The sequence below is a fragment of the Macrobrachium nipponense genome, chromosome 7, assembly GCF_015104395.2.
Source record: "Macrobrachium nipponense isolate FS-2020 chromosome 7, ASM1510439v2, whole genome shotgun sequence".
Taxonomy (NCBI): Eukaryota; Metazoa; Arthropoda; class Malacostraca; order Decapoda; family Palaemonidae; genus Macrobrachium; species Macrobrachium nipponense.
Window position 1 is genome coordinate 20,081,705 of NC_061109.1, and position 16,909 is coordinate 20,098,613.

The 16,909-nt window shown below is 39.9% G+C and overlaps 1 protein-coding gene across 1 annotated transcript in view; it reads right to left on the reverse strand.

Annotated features, from left to right (window-relative positions):
- Positions 1 to 2,284: 2,284 nt before the first annotated feature.
- The window catches only part of LOC135217738 (histone-lysine N-methyltransferase E(z)-like), a 50,079-nt gene continuing 35,454 nt past the window's right edge, over positions 2,285 to 16,909 (reverse strand). The window contains exons 2-4 of the mRNA XM_064253738.1: positions 3,856 to 4,022; positions 3,288 to 3,496; positions 2,285 to 2,455 (exon numbers count right to left, since the gene is read on the reverse strand). Coding sequence (XP_064109808.1) covers positions 2,285 to 2,455; positions 3,288 to 3,496; positions 3,856 to 3,994 — 519 coding nt within the window. The 5' untranslated portion in view covers positions 3,995 to 4,022. The remainder of the gene's footprint in view (positions 2,456 to 3,287; positions 3,497 to 3,855; positions 4,023 to 16,909) is intronic.

Sequence of the window (16,909 nt, forward strand, 5' to 3'; positions counted from 1 at the left end):
CAATTATCTTGAAAAGCGAATTCCAGTCAGGAGTAGTAGCAACGATGTTGACACCACCGGCGACAGAAAAAATATGACAGAAAACGGGAATGGTTCCTAGTCCTGCCACCAGGGCAGGCCGGTAGATCACCTGACCTACCTGTAGCGAGTGGCGCGAAATTTGAATTTCTGTCGGGGTGACGACGGAGTCTTAGCTATGTATATATCTGACAGGTAAGTTGATTGTATGAAACTTATGGCTTACTGTGTCCTAGGAAAAGTGATTGCTTGGTGTTCGTTCAGTACTCGTAAGAGCTGAATGTAAACAAACGATTGGAAGGTTTTTTTATTTTTTTGTGTGTATTATAGTTAATGATTAATTAATAATTATTTGAAATGAGTACATACTGATTATTTATACATTTTATTGGCATATTCTAAGCTTTTAGCTTCTTAGGTTTAGATGTCAGAATCATAGACTAGGCTACAGTAGCAACCGCTAACATAGGCTAGGCTTATTGCTAAGGGACATATGCTAAAGTCCTAATATATGCAGTAAAAATGGGGTTGAACATTACATGCAGTTGAGTATTACTCAAGTATGTACAGTATTTTGCCTTTTTGGAGTCACATTTCTTCCGTCGGATCGGCGTCGTAACCCTAGAACATGTGTTGTAGGCCTGGAAATATAATTTACTGGGGTGTTTTTGTAGGGCTTGGAATGATTAGGCATTTTACATGTAAAATGTGGTTCAAGATACGAAAAACTCATGATACGAAGGCCACCTCGGAACGGATTAATTTCTTATCTCGAGGTACCACTGTATGTGGCACCGACAACACAACCACTGAAGATGTGACTGTGGTAACGTGTTGTGTATACGTCCACTAGGTGAGGTGGTGCCACATATCCAGGTACAGACAGAGTCGTTGTTGTCACCGCAGCTGCCCCATGAGTCACAGGAGCTGACGAAAAATGTTCCATCAGCCCCTGGAGAGATGGAGCACCAGGCAAGACCAACTTCACCTAAGCCTGCTGCAAATCCCCAACCGTAGAGAAAGACACACTTGAGGGAGCAAAAGTCGGGTTAGTGGAAGGAGTTCCTACTCGTCCCAAAGGAGAAGGAGCCCCTCTGGAGCAAGCAGGAGCCCCTGAGTACAACTCTGAGTAGGTGTGCCTCCCCCCCTTCTATGCTCAACGAATTAAGTGAAGAAGCGGAAGGAGACACTTCCTCCGAAGGGGAAACAGCGAGATGGGGAAGCTTGCGTGGTGGGAGGAAGGAAGGCAAAGGATAGTCACCAAAGGAGTCGTCGGGGAAGACGTCCCCCGAGATCGTTTTCTACCCTTGTATCTCCCCCACTGCTCCGCCGACCAAGAGATATGTACAAGTTTCACAAGGCTTATTCATTGAACACTCATGCCCTCGGCACTTTACGTGAAGGATGTGAGGGTCTTCTCAATTTTCGAGTGGAAGCCACCACACTTCCTGCCCCCACTCCAGGGCAAACATGTGAAAATGGGGGCGATTTGGCTTATTTGAGTCTTGGGTTTGCTAATCTTTATAATTAAGCAAATAAAAACACAAACAGAAAGATCTCTCAGTTTTGATTCTTGTACGACAACGACAGGCAGAAAGCGAGAGCACGACTGCACACCACGGCAGCCGAAAGCAAAGTGGAATGTTTACGTCCAGTTAGGCAGGATTCTGACTATCAGACAAGCAGTTACTGCCTAACTATCTTGTTATCTTTATGACCGAATTCCACCCTATGCTCGAAAGTAATTCCTTATGTAAAGGGACCGAGGGTTGTATTATGTGCAGGAAACAACCTACTAGTATATCTTCATACTTACTCCACTAATAACAAGAATACTGGGTAATTATTCTGTGACCTCTGTCCCAATCTGAGGGGTATCATCAGAGTAGAATAGAGATATCATCAGAGTAGAAAAACTTTACTTCAAACTGAATTCTGCTAGTGCAGCCATCATTTTTCAATTTTTCAAATGAATGAAAAGAGAGGGTCTAATTCCCAATTAAAATACAGTATAGTAATACAAAAATAATCATCTAAAATTAACAAAATACAAAAATCCCAATAAAACATATTTTAAACAATTATTCTGAGCCTGACAAAGGAACTTTAAAGAAAACAACAATTTCATCCAAGTGCATAAGCAACATCTGAAATTAAACTGTACTGTACCGTAACCTGAGTTGCCCCATGATTCTATAATCTATGACTCAAAGATCCTTCTAAATTACTGTATACTAGACTGGATAATTACCATGATATTGCTGTACTAAGGTATCAACGAGTCAACAAAAATTTCATCATCAATGAATCCTGTTTCCCGGTCACCATGAACTTTGCCATCGTAGTTGCGAATAAGCTCCTCTATGAACTTGCCATCTTGATCCAAAACTTCATCACCCATATATGGAATGTTGTGTAGTTCAGTTTCATCCTCCACCTACAGTTAATGTAATAGAGAGAACAATAACATTAGAAACAATATTCAACTTCATGTCACTGGTACTGTTCATGAAATCGGTCTCGTCTGAACATAAGAAATCAGAAAATAATTATATACTAACAAAATATTTTATCATTAACTGAAGAATCATTATCAACAAACAGTTGAACTTCAACTGCATGCCAAAATGTCTGCGAGACTATATTATGGAAACTTTTTGTAATTTTAAACAAGAATGTCTTCCATTTTTCAATTACAGATGCAGCCTATGATTCTAAACGGTTTCAGTTTTTATCAAAAAAACTTGGCTTACCTAAGCAACAAATCCCATACATATTCTTTAAAATGCAAATACTGTATGCACTCTATAGTGATCATATTTTTCAATGAAGCCAATATAACTGGATAACTGTTTTTGTGCATCATATGTACACAGAATCAAGGCCAATATGGGACCAGGTGCATACCAAAGGCACTAAAGTATCCCAATCAATGATACCAGTTATACACAGTACAGAGGCTGGGCAACTACGGGTCAAACTTCAATCATCCCAATACATAATGAAAGTTTTGAATCTAATAAATATAAGAATGCACTGTGAAAGATGTTAATCACACAAGGTAAAATACAGTCTCATATTTTTACAAATAATGATTCAAGTTGATTCAAAATGATTCTATATACAAATACTTTATGAAAGACCAAGAAAGTCAAATTTGCCATGGCAATTCCAGTAGTTACGAAAATGAGTAGTCTTGTTTGATTCTGTATGACCCTTAAGTACAGTATACTTAAAATTAGCATAAAAATATTTTGCTGAAAACCAACCATAAAGTTCTGTTGAAGTGGTGCCCATGTGTACATGGTAGGTATGGGGTTGACTGCATTTATTGTTTTGATAGGAACACAGAGAGGCTCACTGCATGAAGAGGTAACATGGGTACGTCTCATTACAGCTTGGTGTGGTGGAGCTTCAACTGAACAAACCCACACAGCTCCCATTCCAACAACTGACTGGTCCTCAGATTCCAGAAGTTCTGGTTTTAACATTAATAATAAAAAAAAATCTGCATTAAGAACCTATCCTAATCAGTTCTATACAACCATTAAAGTGCATGATTTATATGCCATAAAACATATACATACTGTAGTGTTTCCATAATATCCGGACTTTTCTCCATGAAATTCATCTAACGTATTAGAGCCTTTATAATTAAAATAATTCAACCAAAACTTACATTCTTACAAACTGACAATTCAATCACATTATATAAGAAAAATCAATTATGAATATATCAATTTAGAATTAACATAAAAATCTTCAAAAAAATCGTACACTTTTTACACAAACAAATCATTCCTTACCCCTAAAGACAACACATACTCTCTCACTTACTATTAAGCTTTTCTCTGTTGTCATTCCAGGCGGCCTTAATTTCATCTGCACGTTTGAATCTTTTCAGGGATCTGAGGCGAGTGTATTCGGACTTGACTCGTTTCTTCCATTCTGCAGACACCCTTCCTCTCACTGCCATTCCCTAAGCACACAGCTTTAAATGGCACCTGTATATGTAAAAAAAAAAAGTGCACAATCATTAATACAATTTCACATATACTTACTACAGGCAGCCCTCGGTTAACAGTGGGGATTCCGTTCCCGGCCGATGCTGCTAACCGAAAATCGCTGCTAACCAAAAATCGGCAATAACAGCACTAAAAACCTGCTTAACAGCACCACAAACTGAATATTGGCGCCGTTAACCAGAGATTGGCACTGCTAACCAGATATCAGCACTGCTAACCAGAGATTGGCACTGAAAATCCGTAAAACCGGATAGCCGTTAACTGACGCCGCTGTTAACCAAGGGCTGCCTGTATATACAAATTACGTATACTGTAAATACATAGTATAACTTTCCAAAAATGACAAATTTTTACATCTAATACAACAGACACACTATAGAATTTAAGAGAACTTCTAGCAAAGCATGAAAGTGGTGTACATGTGGCTGATCTCGCTAGGATGTACGGCAAGTCCATATCAACAATCAGCTCCATACTAGCAAACAAAAAAGAAATCAAGGCAGCTGATGTTATGAAAGGGGTAACGTCATTAACAAAACAGAGATCACAACTAATTGAAGATAAGGGATTGTTATTGGTTTGGATCAACGAAAAGCAGTTAGTGGGAGAAAGTGTGTCAGAGGCAATAATTTGTGAAAAAGCAAGGATGTTGCATGCTGAACTCACTAAGAAAATGCCTACAAGTGCTGCTGTTAGTGAATTTAAGGTAGGCAGAGGCTAGTTTGAAAATTTCAATAAGTGCAATAAGTGAACAGGCATACATAATGCCTTTTTCAGAGATTAAGGACATGTTTGCAAAGTGGAGTGAAGTAAAAACATTTGTGGAGAATTATCATCCCAACAAAGATGTACTCTGTCTCCCCCACATGTTTAATTCCAATTTCTTAATTAATTTTGGGAAATTTTATAGACATATCAGAAACAAATGTCTCTGGAAAATTTTGTTGTGCAACAAGGGTCCAGTTACTCTCAAGCTGGTCATAGTGCCAGTAAAAAACAAAGAGAAGTAACCCCAGATAGGTTATTGATATCTCTAGTCCTTCTGGAGGGGGATTCCCCTTCCAAAGAATAACCTCTCCTCCTCCCTCCCACCTCCTGTCCATCTTCCACACACTAGCAAGTCTTCCATAAGAGTGCTGGTAAATGCTTATTTATCTATTTCATTAGTCATTTATATTTATATTTCATCGTTTTCTATATGTAAAATGGTGTTTATTCTCCATAAAATGTATTTCTTATTTTTTCTATTTTTGGGTGTCTCAAACTCAGTAACTGGATTCCTTTTGGGAATTATTGTTTCAGATTCGTATGTTCGGACTTAGTGAGACATTCGGAACATATGTACAAAAACCGAAGTTCCACAGTACTTTATTTCTTCTCCCACACTAAAGTTAAAACCATAAATCACCAAATAAAGGTTACTTTGGTAGTTTTTCCCTGGGAAAGTAGAGGCACATTAATAAAACTCCATGTATCTCCCAATAAAAACCAGAGAGATGCCCCCTTCATTTTCTAAGCCCACTGTGTTTTATTACTTAAAAGTGTACAGTTTGTAAGTTCTAGGGTACTAGCTAAAACTGGAAGTGAGAGGTGTTGATGAGTGTTTTTTCTTCCTGGTACTAAACAATAACAACTTTTTTCAACCAACTGGTACTTCATAAATTCTTATGCTACAGTTCAACACTAGCTGCCTTGTGTGTACAAGGCCACTAATGGATATCCTAAGTGGCCTATATTGGAATGGCATGAATACAAAGTTTAGGCCAGAAGTCAAATACTGGGACCTATGATGAAATTCATCACTGAAAGCAAAACTGAGCGTAAAAGTCTTAAAGGTGCAGTAACAGGATGAAAAGCCTTGCAGCTGCACTATGAAACAACTGCTCAGAGGGGATGGAAAGAAAGATGGAATAGGATATTGAATGGAGGTGCAGTAAAAGGAACAAAAAAATAGGTTGCAGCTAGGGGCTGAAGGGATGCTGTAAAAACCTCCAAATAATGCAAAACACTGCATGAACTGCACTGACAGCACTATCACTCAAAAGGAAAGTCCGAAGTGCCACCTACTATTTTACTGAAAATGTGAAATGTCTCTTTATCCATCTCAAAGCAAGGTAATCCATTCTACTGATAAGCAGCTGAGAGTCAATTACAGTGGGCCACCATATTTGCGTTCTCCAGATTCACGGATTTCTCTCTGGACCATATCTACCCATTATTCGTGGGAAATTTGCCTATTTGCGGTATTTTTCTTGGAGAACTATCCAGAAATTCCTGGTTTTTTTATCCATTTTCATCATAAAATGGTACTTTTATGATAAAGCTGTTAAAAAACCGGTAATTCTTACCGTCTGCTCTGCCAGCAAAGTTATCAAATTTAAGTACTTTCACTAAAAAGAGGGAAGTCCAAGGTTTCGTTTGATATATAAATCTAAGCGACGCTAGGTCTAGAAGTGGTTTATAAATCAAAATTAAATTTGACCCACCAAAAAGAGGGAAGTCCAAGGTTTCGTTTGATATATAAATCTAAGTGACGCTAGGTCTAGAAGTGGTTTAAAAATCAAAATTAAATTTGACCCACCAAAAAGAGGGAAGTCCACGGTTTCGTTTGATATATAAATCTAAGCGACGCTAGGTCTAGAAGTGGTTTAAAAATCAAAATTAAATTTGACCCACCTGAAAAAAGCTAAGTCCCTTGACTTCTTAACGGCGTCAGTGACCCTGGTAGTTGTGACGCCAGATAGCTCACAATCAATCAATCAATTGACTTCTTAACTCTCAAATTCCTCTTCAGACTGAGCTCTCATTTGTTCATTTGTACGTTAAAAACATAGATTATGTCATTATTACATCATCGACTGTATTCTACGTAGCAAAACGCCACCAAAACGTCATAGTTTTTAACCAATGATGAATATCCACATTTTACTTGGGACTAGCATTTTAACAAAACTAGAATCACATGACTTGAATACCCAATCAGGTGACAGTTTTACGAGGAAACTAACACTTTTTGACACTTTTCACACAACTTCCACCGCTAATTTTTCAGTCTTTTGAGAGCCATGGAGGCGTGTGAACCTTCAACTTCTGGTGCAGTTTCTCATTTATCATCTACTTTGACATCAATTTATGTGGATTTTCTCCCAAGTTCTTGTCTCAATTGTTATTTAAATTTATAAAAATTTTGTTTTTGCATTGATTGTGGTAGCATCAAAAGAATATAAAGTACTGCCAAGATCAAGGTATTATTAAAAGTGAAAGTGACACTATTTGGCCCCCCTGTGGTTCTAAGTGCCAACTTGATATTAACAAAATAGCATTTCGGTGTGATAGAAGGCATGTTGTATTGAAAAACAAGAAGAAAGTGGAAAAAAAAAGGTATAGTTTGTACGTATCCATTTTTATGGGAACTTGGTTTGAAAAGTCTCATTTAGATATAGAATCTAATTTGTTACTTGTATATAATTATATTGGTGTTAAATTTAGTTATAAATTTGTTGAAAATGAATGAAGAATTTCTCACAAAACTAAAAATGATTGGTGCTTATTCATACGTGAGGTTATTAATAGAGCATTGAATATTGAGTCGGAGAGGTAAGATTGGTGGCCCAGGCAAAACTGTTGAAATCGACGAGAGCAAATTTGGAAGGCGAAAATATAATGTAAGCAGAGTAGTGACAGGCCAGTGGGTGTTTGGGGGTATTTGCAGGGAGAATAGAGATTTCTTTGCTGTTCCTGTAGAAAGTAGGGAGAAAGTGACACTTAACAGTGTTAAGGGATTATATAGAGCCTGGCACTACCATCATTTCCGACTGTTGGAAGGCATACGATTGCCTAAATGAGGAGGGATTTCATCATTTAAGAGTCAACCACTCCTTGAACTTTGTGGACCCACAAACTAGAGCTCATACTACTACTATTGAGAGGCAGTGGCGGGATTTGAAGAATATGTTGCCTAAATACGTTCGTCGAAAGGATCAGTTTGTTGGATACTTGGCTCTTGCCTATTTTAAATTGCACTTTAAAGTACGTATTGGATCATAGGCTCCATGAATTCTTAAAGATGGCAGCTCACCTTTACCCTCCAACCTAAGTAAGTACACAAAGGGTTTTAGGCTGTCTTATATTTAATATGGCTGTGTAAGGGGGGTCACAGGGGGGTGCTAGGTAAGGATACAGCTACTAGGTTAGGTTACGTGGTTTGTTTAGGTTAGCTGGTGGCCTTCTTGTTTTATTGTTTTTTATTGCTAATTCTACATGTGACATTATTCGTATGTTAAAACGGATTCTTTAATTCATTCCCCACCCAAAAAACCCGGTTTCCCACTGGGGGTCCCCCAAGATTGGAAAGGTTAACAAATAGGGTAAATATACTGTTCCTCCTCTAAAAAAAGGTCAGCTTTAGCTAAAGCACTAAATAATTCATCAAAAAAAAAAAAAAAAAAAAAAAAAAAAAAAAAATCATCAAAATTAATAGTGGCAGAGCTATAGTATAGAATTACCAAAAAACCATGTATACAAATTTTTAGCGGGTTTTTCCTGAGTTTTACCTACCAAAATAGGCTGTTTTCAGTGTTTTGTTGGGGTTCCAACTATTTACAGGGGGTTTGTGGTATACATCCCACAAATGCAAGGGGACCACTATACTGGCATTGGGAAAAGAACAGGAGGATAAGTGTGCCTTGTAGCTGTGCACCGCCCAACCTCAATGTGCCATGTGCAATGCTAAGGGGGGGACACAAGGGGTGCCCCATACCAATTAGGGTGCAATGGTCAAGGAATGTAAAGTTAGGATGCGGTAAAACTACAGACTACTGCTGCTTCCCTCTAGTTTGGTAAATAATGATTTGTTTGTTTGTTTGTATGGTGTTTTTACGTTGCATGGAACCAGTGGTTATTCAGCAACGGGACCAACGGCTTTATGTGACTTCCAAACCATGTCGAGAGTGAACTTCTATCACCAGAAATACACATCTCTGACCCCTCAATGGAACCGAGAATCAACCTCACAGCCACCGAGGTGGCAGGCAAAGACCATACTAACCACGCCACTGAGGCACTAGGTAAATACTGGTGTGCTTGCAAATGGTCGCCATGTTTAGTACGTACTAGCTCCTTGAGGATACACATAAAAAAATAAACAACAGATGGTAATAATTATTATTATCATTAATATTATTATTATCATTATTACTCAGGAGATGAACCCTACTCATACTGAACAAGCCATCTGGGGCTTAAAACAATTACCTATGGTCTTCAATCGAAAGAAGTAACAAAAAGTAGACTGATAGGAAATACAGAAAAAATCAATTATTAGAAAGAAAAAATAAATCAAAACAAAAATAGATAAAAATTTAGGTAAATTAGGGTAAACAACTGAGTGGACTGGCCAACTCACCGACTACCAGGGTTTTGGCCACCCCCCGAAAAAGTACTTTAACACGTCCTGACACCGGAGATGGTCATCAGTCATGAGTTGTGGTGGTCGATAGCAGGAGCTCAAGACATCTACTCTCCTTTTGAAGTAAGTAGTTTTCTTCCAAAGTTAGAAATTAAGGCCATATTTTAATATTTAAACAGAGGGTAATGAAAAGTGTGGCCAAAGCAGTGCACACTACCCCAAAACGCTTTCAAAATTTTTACTTACGATTAAAAATGTTTAGAAGATTGACGCCATTTCGATGTTTGCGGAGTCACTTGTGTCAACAAACTTCGCATTTTCTGTGCTAGTAAATCCGCACACCACTTGTACCCATAGACGCTGGGGCACTTTCATCACAACAATCATAAACCCGACCTCTAACCAGTACTTATTCAAGGGGACTACAGAATTTTTTGCGGCGTTTTGTGCTCTTCAATTGTTTATCAATGTTGTCAATTGGTATGTGTTTACCCTCCAAACTGGGTAGTATAAGACTTACACAAAACCGCAGAAATAAGTGAAATTAGCGTATCTATTTGTAGTATATATACATATTACAGCAATTTTATTATTACTGCATTACTATGACAACTAGAATTCATGGAAACAGTTTGTAAATGCATCGGCATATGTGTGAAGCTCCACTAGATTGGCAACGATGAGTTATTTTTCGTCGCGTCGTCTGTTCGTATGTATACATCAGAAATATGATATTGTTATGATACAATAAAGTTTTATACATACTTACCTGGCAGATATATACATAGCTATTACTCCGTCGTCCCCGACAGAAATTCGAATTTCGCGGCACACGCAGCAGGTAGGTCAGGTGATCTACCCCCCCCGCCTGCTGGGTGGCGGGAATAGGAAACCATACCCGTTTTCTAATTCATATTTTTTCTTCCAGCTGTCTCCTGAGGGGAGGCTGGGTGGGCCATTTAATTGTATATATCTGCCAGGTAAGTATGTATAAAACTTTATTGTATCATAACAATATCATTTTTATACATTCAACTTACCCGTCAGATATATACATAGCTGATTCACACCATTGGTGGAGGGTAAAAGACAGCTATTACTGAATATACAGGTAAACAACATACGTTAGTAGGTAAATAAATAAATAAAACCTTGGTTCCTATGTGTTTAGACGAAGGGTTCGACTTTCCTAGCTATTGCTAGAGTCTGCTTCGTCTCAAGAGCCTCAGCGAGATGTGACCTATAGCTAAGAGTTCTTGTAGATCTGTCAATGGGGTCTTATCCACTTACTTGACAGAATCTAGTGGTCATTTGTCAATGGGGTCTTATCCACTTACATGACAATACACCAATGCCTATTGGCATAATTTAAGGAGCACAACACCGATCCCGATCACCTGATCCTAACGAGGGTTTGTGCTTAATTTGAAAAGAGCTATCCCCAAACTCATTTCAAATAAACCCAGAAAATAATACACTTATGTTAAAAAAAAATAAAAAAATAATTCACTAGTAAGGATCAGTGTCGTCTCCCTATCCCAGCAACGCATCCGTGGACACGTATAACAAAGAGAGAAGGATCTCTCATAGGCCCACTTGATCTCCTTCGTGCAAAGAGGAGTCAACACAGAGTTGCATCTCCCGTTATTACAGCTAATATGTCTCTCACGACATATTGTTATGGAAAGAACAAGAATTGTTAAAAGCCCGCACTTCAAGCGCTTTTAATTCTTAGCTGTTTGAAGGAATCATCGAGTTACTCAAGAAGTGCTTTAGAGATTCCACTGTTCCAAAGAAGACCAGGGCTTTCTTTGAAATAGAACTCTTCTGGATGAAGCCCAGAGCCTGGCTTGCGCCTGGCTGGCGCTTCGCGCCTGCCTGGCGTCTCGCGCCTGGCTGGCTCCGCGCCTCCGCCTGGCGTCTCGCGCCTGCCTGGCGTCTCGCGCCTGCTGTCGCCTCGCGCCTGGCTGGCGCTTCGCTTGCCTGGCGCCTCACGTCTGGCTGGCTCCTCGCGCCTGGCTGACTTCTCCCCACTTGCTGGAGATTCGAGCTTGTTTAAGAGTCTCGATGAAAACTGGCAATGTCCACCTCGGGACACTTTATTTGCCTGATTTATCGCCTCTAGCGCATCTGCGCCAGATTGGAGGCCTACTCTTTCTCCTCATCAGACAATGACAGTGTTTATTTGGACTGTCTTGCTCTGGCGTCTTTACGCCTGTTTGGCATTTGGCGCTGATTGGCGCTACATTGTCCGAAAGTCTGAACATCCACAATCGTTTATCAGGAGAATGGAAAAGGGTGGAAGAAATTCTTTCACTTTGAGCTTATGGCCTCCGTAACAAGGGGAGGTAAATTTTAGTCAGCTACATCCAGTTAGACGATAGGAAATCTAATAGTCCGAGAGACCAGTCTTCCTCGAGGAGGATCATACTTGATACTTCCGTTGCTAACGAGCACTCTTCCTACATGTTGAAGAGTTCTCTTGTTGCAAAATCTTCCCTATCCTTGCACGAAGGCAGGGAAAGAGCCTGGAAGTCAAAGGAGATTCTGAGCTGAAATTGGGGGAGGATTCCTGATTGCTAGCTCTTTAAATATCTCTTCGAACCTTCTGGGAAGTGGTTTTTTTTTTTTAAGCCCTCATCGTATTCCAAAGACTCTGTCAGCAAACGTTTAAACCTTTAAACTATCCTTTGTAGATGAGAATGTAAATACATTGCCTGGTCAACGAATCCTTTATCTGAAAGCATTGATCCAGGAATAAAAGGTTTTAGTTCTTTTGCCAAACATACCATGCTGGCAGGAACCCATGCCTAGTCTTTCTAGAATTTGATTCCAGATTCCAAGCCCAAACTTTCACTCGTCATTTTGGTCCTTTAGTACCAAGAGAAACATTGATGAGGAGCAGTTCCATCTTGTCAGAACACGAATCTGAGGCCCAAATAGGATCCCATTGTAATTATAAGATCTCCTAGTCTTGTCGTATAGAGGTATTGTATAAGATCCCGAAGATCTTAATGCTCTGCTATCTCCAATTCCCTTTATAGAGACAGAGTATATAGCCTTTTACTGCGTTCTTTGATAGCAGAAATATACAAAGGTGATTCTTCCCTCTGAAAGGGAAGAAAAAACCGCTATGTGGTTCACAGAGGTATCGGAAGAGGACAGTTTCCTCATTCCCTCTAGCACGATCTGCAGTAATCATATATCTTATTCATGACTACTGTCATTTACCTTGAAACATCCTCTCATTCATGTCCACTTCGGTCAGTCTGCACGCAGACAGACTCAGAGTGGAGAGGTTGTTAAGGTTCCATTTAAAAATAGATGCTGAAAGAATATTCAGACTGTCTTGGAAAAGACTTCAAAAACTTGCTGTGAGAAGAACGTGACCTCTGTGAATCCAACCTCCTCTAAGTCTAAAATGAGGCATAACGTATTATCCTCTCTTTCTTTGACGCCCTTTGTCTTACATTCTGTAAAGAGTTTATATTTTAGGGGAAAAAAAAAAAAAGACTAAATTTTATTCCCCTTTCTATAAAATAAAGATGGCGTAGATTGCTACCCTCTTCTGTTATATTCTTTCTTCCCGTCCTTGTGCCTGGGCAACGACGTGAAGAATTCGGAAAAATTTATCATCGTTATTCAGCAAAACAACAAATTATTATTATCCTATTCTCCTAATAAATGATCCAGGATCGAGGAGAATCATTCAAGATTCCTATCCTAGGACATCAGGCCGTAATACAGTTCAAATACTTGAAAAAGACTCTCACCCAATTCCTGAGAGCTCTTACTAGTCTTTTCCATACCAACTTCTACAAGGTCTCTGACTCCTTGTTATCTGTTTACATAGGAGTAGGATAATATAACATCCTGTTAATAACAATGAAAGAGGAGAAAGAGGAGCTGCATGGTTCAAGGGACTAGCCGAAACGTGCAATAAAAAAGGGGTTGCCAAGGTCTTTCTAAAAAACCTGCACCCAGATTAACTTATGAGTCCGATATATTTTCTATCCACTTGTCTCATAAGGTGAGAAAAGAAAGCGAGAGACTTCTAAAGATATCGGTTCTCTTCACCATGTAAAGGTCTATAAAGCAGAACCCACTTATCCTGACACGTACTACGTTTGCCTGTGCGATATCTAGAATAATGTCAGTAGAGGGTTGATGGCTGGCAAAGCAAGTTTCTCCCAAAACAACTTTTCTTGCCAGGAAAGAAGTCGCTCACGCGACCACTAATATCACCTGACATGAGAAGTCCTGTTTTCCCTTTGTTAGAAGACTTCCGCAATTTTCAGTTAATCCTGACAAGGGCACGGGCCAGCCGTGCGATAACTTGTGTCCCTGTCAGGAAAAAAACTGATCTTGTGTCAGTTCTCAAAGAGGAAACTCTTGGAAAGTCCGTCTCCAAATACTGAGAAATTGGAGATCCTGATGTCTTGCGCCTGGTTGGCGCCTCGCTCCTGGGAGGCGTCACGCTTCTGGCTGGCGCTCGCGCCTCGCAGCGTCCTCGAGCTTGCCTGGTGCCTCGCTCCTGGGAGGCGTCACGCTTCTGGCTGGCGTCTCGCGCCTTGCAGCGTCCTCGCGCTTGCCTGGTGCCTCGCTCTGGGAGGCGTCACGCTTCTGGCTGGCGTCTCGCGCCTTGCAGCGTCCTCGAGCTTGCCTGGTGCCTCGCTCCGGGAGGCGTCACGCTTCTGGCTGGCGTCTCGCGCCTCGCAGCGTCCTCGCGCTTGCCTGGCGCCTCGCTCCTGGGAGGCGTCACGCTTTTGGCTGGCGTCTCGCGTCTCGCAGCGTCCTCGCGCTTGCTTGGCCGCCTCGCTCCTGGGAGGCGTCACGCTTCTGGCCCATTACTTGCAACCGTGGTCAGGAAATCTCGATATCAAAAATAAGAAGAGGTGCTGTAAGAATCCTATAATTTTACAGTACTTCCATAGTTGGATTTTTCATTCTCATTTTCCTCTAATCCGAGTATACTCGGAAGGGAATTATTGTTCCTCGGTTAATTCTTCCGTATCCCCCCCCCCCTTTTTTCCCCCCCCTTTTTTTCCTGAACGAGAAATATTTTGGCTAGCGCCTCCTACCTAATTATCTTTATGTTATGTGCCAGAACATCTTGTGTCTTTATGGTACCCGACATCCCTTTCATATGTTAATTCCGTTCTTCTTATGAAAAAACTTTATATACGTAGTATAATCCAATTCAGGGAAACCATTCCCCACTAAAAGAATGTTTCCCATTCGACTCATACAACTTCTGCGCAATATCCGATTCTAAATACGGTTGTGTCGTTTCTCGAAAGACTTAACCATAGCGTAGTCTTGAAGTGAATCTCTAATACATCTCTCTTCTCACTAAGTATGTACTCTAATAAGACATGCTTTCGTAAGTATGAGTGCATTAAATAATATAATGTTCTGCTGCATTAGAATCCTTTAATCATGTTATCTACGGTAAACAGACTTGAAAGGTTGTAATATCTTTCTTATTGAAAGCTTCCTAACAAAAGGCAGACAATATTTATTTATGACAGCTTCAGTATTCCTCAATCCGAGGCTAAGACCACGATTGTAGGGAAGAGATACGGTTAGTTATCCCATTCCGCAGGAGAGAGAGCTGTAACCGACCGCTCACGACTGAGAACAACATGGTACTGCGCTGGTCTCTCTCTCAATTCAAAGCGAAAGCAGTCTTCGAAAGCCGACTGGCCTTCTCTTTCCAGAGTTGCCAGTTACTCCATTTAATAAAGGAATCTATAAAATTTTTATCGAGCTTCAGGAAGTTTTATATAAGCATAATTAAGCGAACGAGACTTCGACAAGTCTAGAAACTAAATAGGTGTCGTCTAAAACAATACTTTTTAACCAATTTCTTCCTAGGAAAGTCCTAGAAGGGTACTGTAATTCATGGAAACCTCTTCTAACACGAATAAAAAAGTTTCAATCCTACTCTCAATTCACCAATAAAGATTTGCTTCTTCCGATCACTTCTCGAAGACACGAAAGCATCATATAACTTATACTCTAGCGTAATAGAATACTCTATAATACTGTTACCTTAAGGTAAAACCGTAATGAAATAGGAAATTTTGTAAGGATTTCACTTGACCATTATAGCATAAATTTCGTTATGTGAGTATGCCTTGCCATACCGTAGCCTAAGGCGATTTGTGTCCTAAGCATGGCTTAGCGCTTAGAAGCTTAAAACGTCATATATATATGCCTTTATCACTCAACGCTTATCCATATAATTCATTCGATTGACAAATAATCTAAATCGTTCTAATCAGAATAGATCTATATCTAAAAATGTACCGATGGGGAATCTTATGTTTAAATAACAATTTCATACCCCCATGTTCGAACAATGACTATCACAATGTTATCGAATGATCTCAAATATTAGAACTAAATCGTCGCCTGATTCGAAAGGTGGATCGATTAAAGTCATTCTCATTTTGAATAATTCTACCAGAAGGCATTATACGAGGATCTTCGTCAAATTCATTCATTCGAAGTTCTCCTATCCATCATGGAACAGTAGGCATAAAAAGGGTAGAAACACTGTTTTAGGATGCCTTTCCAATGGCTATCCCTGGCAGTCTGGGACGCTCTACAGAACCTGCCGAGGGGACGCCTGACCGGTGGGATTCTCTGAAACCTCCTTACGGTTTTTCGACATTCCTTCTCTCTGGGCTTGTGAGCTTGGAAGAGGTCTAGACCTGAGAGCGAGACAGACGCCGATCAGACGCACCCTCCATTGTAATGGGGGAACACTATATTCACTTCTTACGTTCTAAGAGTTCGTATTTGAACTATATCCAAAGAATTCTACAATTGCAAATATGATATTGTAGATTCTGCGGAGTAAGAAGGTGATGAGAATGCAACAACTAACTAGTACTGCTACTACTATAATTGCTCGTTAACACAAGAGCTAATAAAGCTTCTAAAGGATAGTTACTTTTCTGACTTCCCAAACTAGGAAGACAGATATACATTTCTCAATCAAATCTAACACTTATTTGTATTAATGAATAAATATAAGTAATTCCCTTTGCATGAAAGTATATTTCGTGAAATGCATGAGTGTCTACCGAAAACTTCGGTAGTTACACGTTACTAATCTTCGAAATTTTCGAAGTTAATATTATAAAAAGTTAACAAAAGCGTATGCCAAACCAAAGATCCATTACTTCCCCTGTAAAGTTTAGCCCAGACGATCATTGGCGATGAAACACGAAAATCCATCAGGAGGAACTGCAAACGTGTTACATTCGAAGCGACAGAAAAAATATGAATTAGAAAACGGGTATGGTTCCTATTCCCGCCACCCAGCGGCGTGGGTAGATCACCTGACCTACCTGCTGCGTGTGCCGCGAAATTCGAATTTCTGTCGGGGACGACGGTGGAGTAATAGCTATGTATATATCTGACGGGTTAAGTTGAATGTATTAAAAAA